Raw genomic sequence first — 10,820 nt, 5'->3', positions numbered from 1 at the left:
ATGCAATCTGGGGTTCCAAAAACCCGGTTCAGATTGCTTATGGGCTCACTTAAGTGACAAACAAATCAAATAATAGGATTGATGACAATTCTGTAAATTTTGTAATGGTTCAGCACCTTATATTTAAAATAACAAGTGAGGGGGCCTAACTGGAATTGAAATTTAGAGGTGGAGGGGTCTTATTGATTCATTATTGCACTAGCCTCTCTTTTGTGGGACTTAAGGTGGTGCGACAGATCTGACGAAACCAAAGCAGTTGGACAATTCTCTGTGGTTCATTTCTTAGATTGCGAAGATATATTTCTGCCCGTCGTGACCCTTAATGTGCCATATCCGAACCAGTCTGTGAGGAAATCTCGTCTCGGCATCTCTTGGGCTAGCAAATCTCTCTTTACCCCACCCCGCCTTCATTTATTATTATTATTTTTTTTAAGCTACAGTAACTGTCCCTTTATATGTCAAATTTCCTTGGATTATCCATTGTCATTTAAGCTCCAATTGTTGCACCTTAAGCTAAAGGTGTAAAACTAATATAAAGAATTCAGATTCATAGCTAAACTTGATACCCTTTTATAATGATACATGGAAGACACATTCACATAAAATATTTGCCTGGATATCTTGTTGCAATGGAGACAAAGATCATCGAACTTAATAGTCTATGGTCTTGCTAAACAGGCATAATCAGACCTCATTTTGTGTAGCAGGACATCTGCTAATATTTAATTGCTTCTCTTTGTTATATAGTCTTTACTTGCCCCCTTTTTTTTTTCGGTAGATTACTTGCCCTTTGATTATATATTATTTTTGCACATTCGCTTTCTTTCTTCAGTCCTTGAAATTTACTAATAAAAATAAATATGAAATTCCAGGTAGGAGGTACTAAGGTTTTAAATTTTTTGCAGATGTTCAGACAGCAATAGTTGCCAAGGAAGCCTTGGAAGGGCATTCCATCTATGATGGGGGTTTTTGCAAACTTCACCTCTCGTATTCCCACCATACTGATCTCAATGTGAAGGTACAATCAATTAATCCCACTGCAATTGTGGTTGAAGGTTTTCGAGCTCTTCCAAATGTTAATTGATGCTGCAGGATCCCTATTGTTATAATTTTAAACCAATGACAAAGTAGTGGATACCTGACATCTGCAACCTGTTAATCTTTTTCATGATCTTCTATCTACATATTGGGCATCCATGAGCGAAGCAACACCATTTCAGATGGCTACAACCATGCATCCTTTCTAGAGTAAAAGTTAAATCACCTAACATAGAACTAACCTGTTCTGTAATCAGATTGGTGAGTTTGGGCTGTAAGGTGGTTGATTTCAGGTCTGGTGGCTACTCTTTTTGGCAGGAAGCTGGGTTAAGAACTAGGTGTAAGGGATCTAATTGTCCACACAAACCTGGTGCGGCGGGTCAGTTTCCAGTCGGGCTGGCTGATCAGGTTGGGTTTAACTGCACCGCACCTGCCTTTTTCTGTAGATTTTGCCAAGGGTGTTCTAGTTGGGACCAATCAAATAGGGTGCTCTTGTGTGTGCCTGATATGCATGGCCCCTTGTTAGACTGCATTCCTTTGCTATCTGATGCCCATTTTTCCAACCAATGTGAAAATATCATCTTACTTGTCCAAAAGCATCTTCCGGGGCAACAGCCAAAATGTCTTCAAACTGCAAAGCAAAATATGGTTCTGGTCTCCCTTTACCTAACTTTATCTTTGTATATAATTCCCCACAAGCATTGAGTGTTGATTGATATTTTGATTTCAGGTCAACAATGACCGAAGCAGAGATTACACACTTCCTGGTACTGCAATTTACAACACCCCACCCTCAGTTTTGGGGCAACAGCCAGTTCAAATGGTGTTTCCTGCTGCAACTCAATACCAATTTGCTCCAGCAACTGATGGAATCATGGGTGCTCGGCCTTTGGCAGGATGGGCACCTGCTCTTGCATCAATACCCCAGCCTATGCCTAACCATCTGTCTAATAACGCTTACATGCTACCAGCGGTCTTGCCCCCAGAGATGGGCATCGGTGCAACGCAGTTCCAGAGTGGTCAACCATCTGTAACAACAGTGCTACATTATGGCAACTAACTTTTCTTATTTTTTTTTTTTTTTTTGGGGGGGGGGGGGAGAGGGAGGTAGGGTGCAGGGGTGTTTTATGATCCCTTTGTATCTGTTTTTGCGTAATTTTCTTTTATTTGTTTGCGGTAGCAGTCATCCAGAAACAGTCAACTATGCAAGCTGAGCAGTTAGATGATTGCTATCCATTTATTTTGATTGATTCACCCTTTTGTCCTCTCTTGTGTCTCCCCCAACTCTCTAGATGTTAATTCTCCAGTATTCACCTTTGAGATTTTCAGATATTTAAGTTCATGAGTGGCCTAATCAATCAGCTGTTGTCTCTGTAGTTGATGACATGGCTAAATTGACTCTTATCCTTAGAGGCCGAGGAGTGGATATGCATAAACAGATGATATTAGTCATTGATTTAGACATTTTTGGTGTGTTTGGTTGGCAAGAAAATGGATAGAAAAGAATAGAAGAAAATATGAGAGAGAGAGAGAGAGAGAGAGAGAGAGAGATCTTTGTCCTTATTCATCTTAATCCTTTCTTAATTCATAATATCTTTGTCTGAATATATCCCAGTCCATGAGCTCCATAAGCTCCATAAGCAATGGAGTCCAAAAGTGAAGTTATCGAAAGTGAAGTTATCGCCTCCCAAGCTTGAATAATGCAGTTCAATCATGGGCAAGCATTTTCTATTTCTGTTTTCTGTTTTTTGCTGCTTGAAAATTTTAGCCTTTCCATGGTGGAGATCGCTATGCAATTATGGATCACTGGTGGACTGGTGTGAACTCATCTAGGTGGTGATCAGCATGAAGAAGATTTAGGGTGTGTTTGGTTGGCAAGAAATGGAAAGAACAAAAACACCCATAAGGGAGACAAAAAACTATCAATGGATTCCATCATTGGAGGGGATGACCCATGTTTGTACACGATGGGGGTCCACATGTTACTATGGAGAGAGAGAGAGAGAGAGAGATTGTGTGTTAGTATTATTATTATTATTTTTTCAAATGAAAATAAACACTGATGTTTCATATAAAAAGTGCATTAAATGCCACATTAAAATGGATTTTAATTTTCAGACCTTTGAATTAAAAAAAACATTTAATTTTTGAAAGGAAAAAATTGATTAGATCTACTTTTTTTTTTTTTTTTTTCTTTTGGCAAACGCCTAGATCTACTTAGGATCTTAGATAAGAAAATAAATTATAAAACAAGTAAAATAATTTTTTTTTGGTAAGCCAAAGCTTGTAAGATTGACCTACTTATCTTGTAATTTTACTGGTTTTTTTTTATAATTATTATTTTAATTCATTAATTAGCAAAAAAGGTATATTTTAATTCAGTAGATAATAGATATAGGAAATTGTTCACTTTCTAAATTTCTTTTACCTTTACATCATTTACTTCAATAAATAACTTTTTGAAATAATCCAGAGGGCGATTAATTGACTCAACGAATTGATTACCTTATACCCGGCGCCAAATTCAACCGGGATAAGGTTTCCTACTAATCTTTTCCACTCCCCTTCCTTCTCTGACCAGATCCTGCCGAGCTCCAACTTGCAGAAGGGGATGGAGAGAGAGAGAGAGAGTAATTCAGAGTTAATTCATCACTAACCCTATCTATTTCTTCCAGAGCGTTGTGGAGAAGATAAACCCATCGTTATCCGCCATGACTGCTCTGCAAGCTTCTCTTCTCTGCAGACCTTCATGTTCGCATTTCTATTATCCAAAACCTCCTCATCTGTCTACTATTAATTTCCATGAATCTATTTCTTGGACTTCTCTTTCATTTTCCTCGTCTACATCTCGTAACTGGAAATCCCGATTTCACCGACACCGTCCTTTAATTCTCCGTGCATTGCAACCGGAAAATGCAAATTTCAGCTCTGGATCGGATTTATCCAAGAACGGCTGGATTTTAGATAGCGAAAATTTTCAGAATGGAGATTTGTCGGAGAAATTTGGTAGTGAGGAATCAAGAATGAAGCAGGTCTCAGTCGTGGATGCTGAGACAGCTGGGCAAATGAGCACTGAAGTGGAAAAAGAACCGGATTCTGGCAGTCCACTGGAGAAAGAAAAAACGGACAGAAAATTACCATTGATGGTGTTCTTGGTTGGATTATTGGCCTCAGGAAGGAAGGGATTGGAAAAGATTGCGTCCTCGGAATGGTTGAATTGGTGGCCGTTTTGGCGACAGGAGAAGCGTTTGGAAAGGCTTCTTGCTGAAGCTAATGCCAATCCAAAAGACGCGGCAAAGCAGAGTGCTCTGTTAGTTGAGCTCAATAAGCACAGGTTTACCCCGCAACTATACTTTTCTTCATTAATGTTATTTTGTTGATTTATTTTTCCTTCACTCGTCGCAGCTCACGAGTTTGCTACTTCTTTCATTCTTGCATTTGATCATAACTACTGAGTTTTGAACGTGTTGATGTACCATGTTGTGGTACTGCATCTACCTGTGGAAAATGTAATGCCAGGGATGTTTGCTGTAGAAAGGACCAGCGCTTTTTGTTGTTTTTTGCCATATAACTTCACCATATACTGTTGACTGCAGTGAAAGGTGCACTAAGTGGTAGGTCGTAGTTAGATGGTTCTGGTCTCGCAGATTATTAAGGTCACTTTTTTAGACGAGGTATTTGAAAAAGGAGATGTTGTCAGGAGAGTAGCCAAAAAAAAAGTATTGTATGCTGAGATAAAAGTGGGTTTTGTTAGATTTTTATGTCTATGATTCATGTTTAAAAGCTTCTGATGTTAGCATTATCATTTTTCTTAGCAGTCCTGAGTCTGTAATTCAACGTTTTGAACAAAGGGATCATGCAGTAGATAGCAGAGGAGTAGCAGAATTTCTTCGAGCTCTGGTGGTCACCAATGCTATAGTAGAATATCTTCCAGATGAGGAATCTGGAAAGCCGTCTAGCCTTCCTACATTGGTAATTGATTTTGCGTTGGTGTTGCTTCATTCTTCAGGTTTAGTTTGCATATGTAGTTGATCACTGTGAGATGTTTTACTTCTTGTTGGTCCAATATGTGCCACATGTTTGGTTGTAATATAGGCCAAAAATGTATCTGCTGCTATAATATAGTATCCATTCACTTAGAACTAGAAGTTTTGTCTGTCAATCACTGGTTTCTTTTTAGCCAATACCTACTATTATTTGTTTGATTTTGCATATTTCTATATCCCTTCTGTACAAAAATCTTAACCACCAAGTAACTCTTCTCTCTCTCTATCCTCCCCCAGGTGTTTGGTTGTTTTCGCCAACTTTCCTCATGAATTGCTAGCTTTGCAGGATCAGTGAGATGTTTGTACTTCGTAGTTTTAAGATTCAGAGAATTCATCCCATTTTTATGGTTTAATTTTTGTTGCTTAGATCTCAAGATTGTGATTCATTGCTTTTAGATATCATTGATTACCTAGCAATATAAATACATCTTTATCTCCTCTACCTGTGGAAAGTGGAGTAGGGATTTAGCCTCTAACCATTCAAGAAGAGGTAGAACAAATGAACATATGGAGCAGATCCTTGAGTGAGATACATCAGTTTCTGATTCTGAATGTAACGTTTTTTAAAAAAATGTCTGTTTCTGCTATTTTTCTTCGGCTATGACATTGCTGTTGTAGACTTCTACCTGTCTAGCGTCACTTCTCTTTCTTTCTTGTTGCTTTATTCATTTTTCCCTGAAGGATATCCGCCAATAATTGTTGATTTTTCACTTGGTAGTTGCAAGAGTTGAAGCAACGTGTATCAGGGAACATGGATGAGCCCTTTCTCAACCCCGGAATTTCGGAGAAACAACCATTGCATGTTGTGATGGTAAGGAGAAATAGATAAGCACAAATTGCATCTTTGATTTTTTGGGATAAAAAATAAATTACTGTTTCTTGTTATAGCATTCTTACAATCATATAGTGGGCTTAGGATTGCAGATGTTTATGTTTCCGCAGCCTGAACTGCTGAAATCGAATTGTACCCTGCATTTCAGTTTTGTGATCCAGAGCTTAATTGTGTTATTGTACCAGGTTGATCCTAAATCATCAAACCGATCAGCACGTATAGCACAGGAGCTCATCTCAACTATCTTATTTACTGTTGTTATTGGTCTGATGTGGTAGGATGTTTCTGTAAAATTCTCATACTTCATCAAGTCTGTGCCAATGCTGTCTTTTTTCACTATGCTTTTTGCTTCTGCTATTTGTTGCATTTGGAGACCATATTATTCTTTTAAAGTTTTGTTACTGGTAACTAATTTGAGTTTGGTCAAGCCAGGGGGGTTCCCTGCAGAAATGAGTCTGTTGTATTGCAACTTTTGCACTATTAACTTTACTGGTTTTCGAAGTTTGAACTTATATGGATTTTTGAGTTGTTAAATGTTTATTAACTATACATTTTGTTGCCAGGGTTATGGGTGCAGCTGCACTTCAGAAATACATTGGCAGTTTGGGTGGCATAGGTGCATCTGGCATTGGCTCAAGTTCTTCATATGCTCCAAAGGAGTTAAACAAAGAAGTTATGCCAGAAAAGGTAGATAATCAATACTCTTTGTTTAAAATAATTAAATGTACTGCTGCAGTTTGTGATCTCTTGCGTTTTTTATGTTGTTAAATTTCAATCTCACTCGCTTTTGCACTTTTTACTGTTTAATTGCAGTAGTTGAATTAGAGGTTCCATAATTGGTTGTATAAATTATTGAGTACAATCCATCATAGCATCTCTTTGTAACTAGCAAGAATGCTTTGCAAGTCATAGCACTGGTTATTCAAAACTCTGTTCGTATGAATTTGGTCATGCATATCAATTGCACTGGTTAATTGCACATACTGCTACTTGTCCCTGTAATACAAATGCTTTGCAATATTTCTTATTGAACTCCTACTAAAGGTGAATAAATAAATTATAACTTTCATGCTGTCACTCTTGACACCCTTCTAATTTATAATTGAGACATCTCTTTATTTGACCAACTAATTGTTTTTTTTTTTCTGCAGAATGTAAAAACATTTAAAGATGTAAAAGGTTGTGACGATGCAAAACAAGAACTTGAGGAAGTAGTGGAATACCTGAAAAACCCTGCAAAGTTCACTCGCCTTGGAGGAAAGTTGCCTAAGGTTAGTCAACATCTTCAATCTTTATCAATAATGTTTTTTTCTGGAAATGAGTTTGAATAATTCCTGTCATCTCCGGCATGGACTAAGAGCAGAAAGCTCCATTATCCTTCCTTCCAAAAAACCAGTTACATTTAGCAATGTGGTAGGGTGGCTTTGGTTCTCATGTCTAACCATTGATGGTTAGGTTTATGCTTTTATTGAAATTGAGATTAATACACAGAATAATATTAAGTTTGGTTTCCTTACTCCTTTGTTAACTAAACTTATTTATTTATTTATTATTCTTCCTTTGATGTGTTATGTTCTGAAGTAATTCCTTTTTGAGTTCTTGAATAGTCGATTAATTATGACCTCAGCACTTGTGCATTTCCTATGGTCTTTGATTCTTCTAATTACTTTTTAGGCATCATATGAATTTAATGTGCTTTTATTTGCAGGGAATTCTTTTGACCGGAGCACCCGGAACTGGGAAGACTCTGCTTGCTAAAGTAAGTTTTTATTTGAATGTACATTCCTCCTTTTCCCATTTGAGTTCAGACCGTTGGGATTGCAGCTTTTAGTTTCTTTCGAGTTTGGGATGTCAACTCTCTAGTTCCTTCTGAATCGAGGATATGACGTTCTTTCCTTAGTAAACCATTTTTGGCAATCATTCAAGGTCTAGTCATCCTGGTGGATGCCATTGCCTGAATTTAATGAAGAGACACAGACAGCCAAAATTTTGTAAAGAACTTAAGGTGGAATAATTATGAAACACAAATCCTGATATGTCATTGTGGGTAAAACGTCGGCCCATATAACTACTCAAGGAGACTGAGAAACATTGGATTCTAATTGGGGCTTAAATAGTTTGAGTAATTTCATTTCTGGTTCTCGTTTATTTTAACTCATCTCCTTTTGGACAACTCAAACAGTATTGTTATGTTTTTACTTCATGAAATTTCTACACTTGGGCTGTTGGGCATGTCTTACATGATTACATCCATGCAGAGTATCCTTTTCATATTTCAACATTTTGAAGAAAACCTAATATCCCTTCTGATAGTTGACTAGAATGAGAAATGTCATTTGTCCTATGGAACTTTTCTTCCGCAAATGTTGTTTTCCTTTTCCACCTTCATAGAATCCATATTCAACGAGCATTTCCTTGCTATATGACCAATTTCCCATGAGCTTGCAAACCTGAGCCTTTTACTTGGTTTCTTACACTCCTAAGTGAATTCTTTCTAGAAATCTCAGACCAGCAAATCATTATCTTTACTTTGTATGGCTGTACCATTGATCAGCCTTTAAACCTCCTCTGTTTGACCTTGTTAGAGTGTACCGTGGGGTACATCTTTTATGTGTCATGGTATATTTGGTTTACTTTAAGTTAGGATTATATTGTCAGTTGTTTATTCTAAGTAGCTCCCTTTCCAGAGTACAATTGTATTGTGTTTACCAGGTTATAAATTATGCGCACAATAGATCTCTAAGCTGGTTCTATCATGAAAACGTATTTTCCTCATCTTCTTCTTTTTCCCTTCTTCTTTCTTCTCTCTCCTCCCTACTTGCAGGTACTGGTTTCAGGTTCTGGGTTTGTTACAGACCTCAACCATAGCCTCAATTCCCATAAACCTTATCCTTCTGATAAGGTTCTACATAAAGATGCTGCTGTAAATAGGATTGATTCAATATCTGAAATTTCATTCTCAATATGTTTGACATGTCTTGTAAGGACAGAACTTCGTCACATCCCTCTTTCACTCTCTCTGGTAGGTATAGACATGATGGTGCTGCTAATACCCTTTTTGCTGTTTTGTCAAATTCTTTTGAAAAATATTATCCTTTCTGTTCCCTGGAGTTTTGTTTCTTATTTATGAGATCAAGCAAGAGGTCCAACCTTGGATCTCTGTCCACTAGTGTCAGGGCTGTGAATTGAATAATATACCGACGGCTATAGGAAAGGTTACTTTGGTGGGTACTCTGGTTTCCATTGAGATTGGTTGTTCTCTACGTCAGAATTTTTTTTGGGGGAAGTCACATTTACTCGAATTCAGTTATTGAAGTAGATTCTAACAAAGATAAGTCTTTATGGCTAATGTTAAAGTGTATAGTGATAAGTATAATTCTGTTGCTATGATGTTGTGGTTTGTGTTGTAGCTACCTTTCTTTCCACAGCTGTCATCTGCTGGTGCTTTTTGTTAACTTTTGTTTCCTAATCCCTTGCTCTATTTCATAATCCCTTTCTTTATTCTACTTTCCCTCTTGTCTTGATAACGGTTTCAAGTTATTAGTGCAGTCGGCATCTATTTGTTTGGTGGACATGTGAGAAAGTTTTATTCTGTTGTGTTTTAAATGCATATATCACAATTTTCATGTGTAGATTTTTATGGTGGGTTTGGTGCATGTCCTTGCATGTCTGAAATTGGATTGGATGACTCTAAATTTTTCTGGAACTAAGAGGTTTATTTTCATTATAATGAACTTAGATTGGAGGTTTATTAATTTTCCTGCATATGTTGATTTCTATGACATTTTGTCAGCTGTTGCCTGTCAGTATGTCTTTGTGCTGGATTCTAACTAATATTCATTTGTTGCATCTGGATCTTTGAAGGCTATCGCTGGGGAAGCGGGGGTACCATTTTTCTATAGAGCTGGTTCTGAGTTTGAGGAAATGTAAGTTCGTCTTGGAAGTCTATTTAAGTTTTACCTATCTTTTAATAAAAATGAAGCCTTATGTTCTGGAATCGAAGGAGGGAAAATGCATCTCATGAACATCAACCTCTTTTAATACATTATGAAAATAACTATAAGTGATGCAATAGTTTTACTAGTTGCATACGGATGAGCATACTACAGGGCAATTGGTTTTGATGATGGTTAACCCATTCTGTGACAGTGAACCTCATTAATTCTCTCTTTCCCTACACTAATACATGCATGCAAAAATATCGAGTACTTGCATCTGTTCTTAAGCATTTTACAACCTTTTTTATATTACTTTCCTGAATAATGACCAAATTAGCTCAGCTTATAATGTGGATATTTTGATGGACAAAACCAAAGAAGCCAAGAGAACTTATGATAAATGAAAATGGGTAAAATATATGAACAAAGGTCAACAAGTTCTGGTGCAAGAGTGATGTTGCAGCACTACGATGGATCGACCCAAACCCGTTCAAGATCCCGGACCAAGAACTGGATCCAAGTTTGGTAGTTGATCAGCAGTATATTTAGAATATTTATTTTATTTGGAAAAGATATGTAATCTTTTGTTTTGGGTTATTTTGGGGTAGCTATCAGGCAAGTAGAAATTTCCAATTTGAGTCCTTAGAATATTCTAGGATTTTATTTTATTTGTAATCTTTTATTTTAGGTAGTTCTAGATAAGTAACAAATTCTAGGATTTTATTTTATTTGCAATCTTTTATTTTAGGTAGTTTCTAGATAGGTAAGAAGTTTCCAATTTGAGTCCTTTGTTTCTAATTCTATTAGTCTAAGTTTTAGGAGATTTTATTTCTATTTCAGTCTTAGACTTTAATTAAGAAGCTTTAATTTCAATTTGCTATAAATTAGGCTTGTAACCCAAGTTATGAAGAATTTTGATAAAAAAGAATGAATTGATTGGAAAAACCCCCTGCGTGGCTGTCTTCC

General features: G+C 36.9%; 2 protein-coding genes across 5 annotated transcripts in view; both read left to right on the top strand.

Moving 5' to 3' along the window:
- Positions 1-2,396, top strand: part of LOC122082267 (polypyrimidine tract-binding protein homolog 2-like) — a 9,045-nt gene extending 6,649 nt beyond the window's left edge. The window contains exons 7-9 of the mRNA XM_042649730.1: positions 906-1,018; positions 1,357-1,446; positions 1,769-2,396. Coding sequence (XP_042505664.1) covers positions 906-1,018; positions 1,357-1,446; positions 1,769-2,098 — 533 coding nt within the window. The 3' untranslated portion in view covers positions 2,099-2,396. The remainder of the gene's footprint in view (positions 1-905; positions 1,019-1,356; positions 1,447-1,768) is intronic.
- A 636-nt stretch (positions 2,397-3,032) lies between these two features.
- LOC122081961 (ATP-dependent zinc metalloprotease FTSH 11, chloroplastic/mitochondrial-like) overlaps positions 3,033-10,820 on the top strand; it is a 17,078-nt gene continuing 9,290 nt past the window's right edge. Inside the window, exons 1-9 of one of the 4 annotated variants that reach the window (XM_042649404.1) lie at positions 3,033-3,049; positions 3,660-4,372; positions 4,854-5,010; positions 5,803-5,895; positions 6,102-6,190; positions 6,480-6,603; positions 7,068-7,187; positions 7,625-7,675; positions 9,781-9,842. In XM_042649404.1, coding sequence (XP_042505338.1) covers positions 3,750-4,372; positions 4,854-5,010; positions 5,803-5,895; positions 6,102-6,190; positions 6,480-6,603; positions 7,068-7,187; positions 7,625-7,675; positions 9,781-9,842 — 1,319 coding nt within the window. In that variant the 5' untranslated portion in view covers positions 3,033-3,049; positions 3,660-3,749. Of the gene's footprint in view, positions 3,050-3,547; positions 4,373-4,853; positions 5,011-5,802; positions 5,896-6,101; positions 6,191-6,479; positions 6,604-7,067; positions 7,188-7,624; positions 7,676-9,780; positions 9,843-10,820 lie in introns of those variants that run through there. The other 3 variants (XM_042649403.1, XM_042649402.1, XM_042649405.1) reach the window with 3 other exon arrangements.

Source organism: Macadamia integrifolia, chromosome 6 (assembly GCF_013358625.1).
Source record: "Macadamia integrifolia cultivar HAES 741 chromosome 6, SCU_Mint_v3, whole genome shotgun sequence".
Lineage (NCBI taxonomy): Eukaryota > Viridiplantae > Streptophyta > Magnoliopsida > Proteales > Proteaceae > Macadamia > Macadamia integrifolia.
This window is presented reverse-complemented; position numbering and strand designations above follow the sequence as displayed.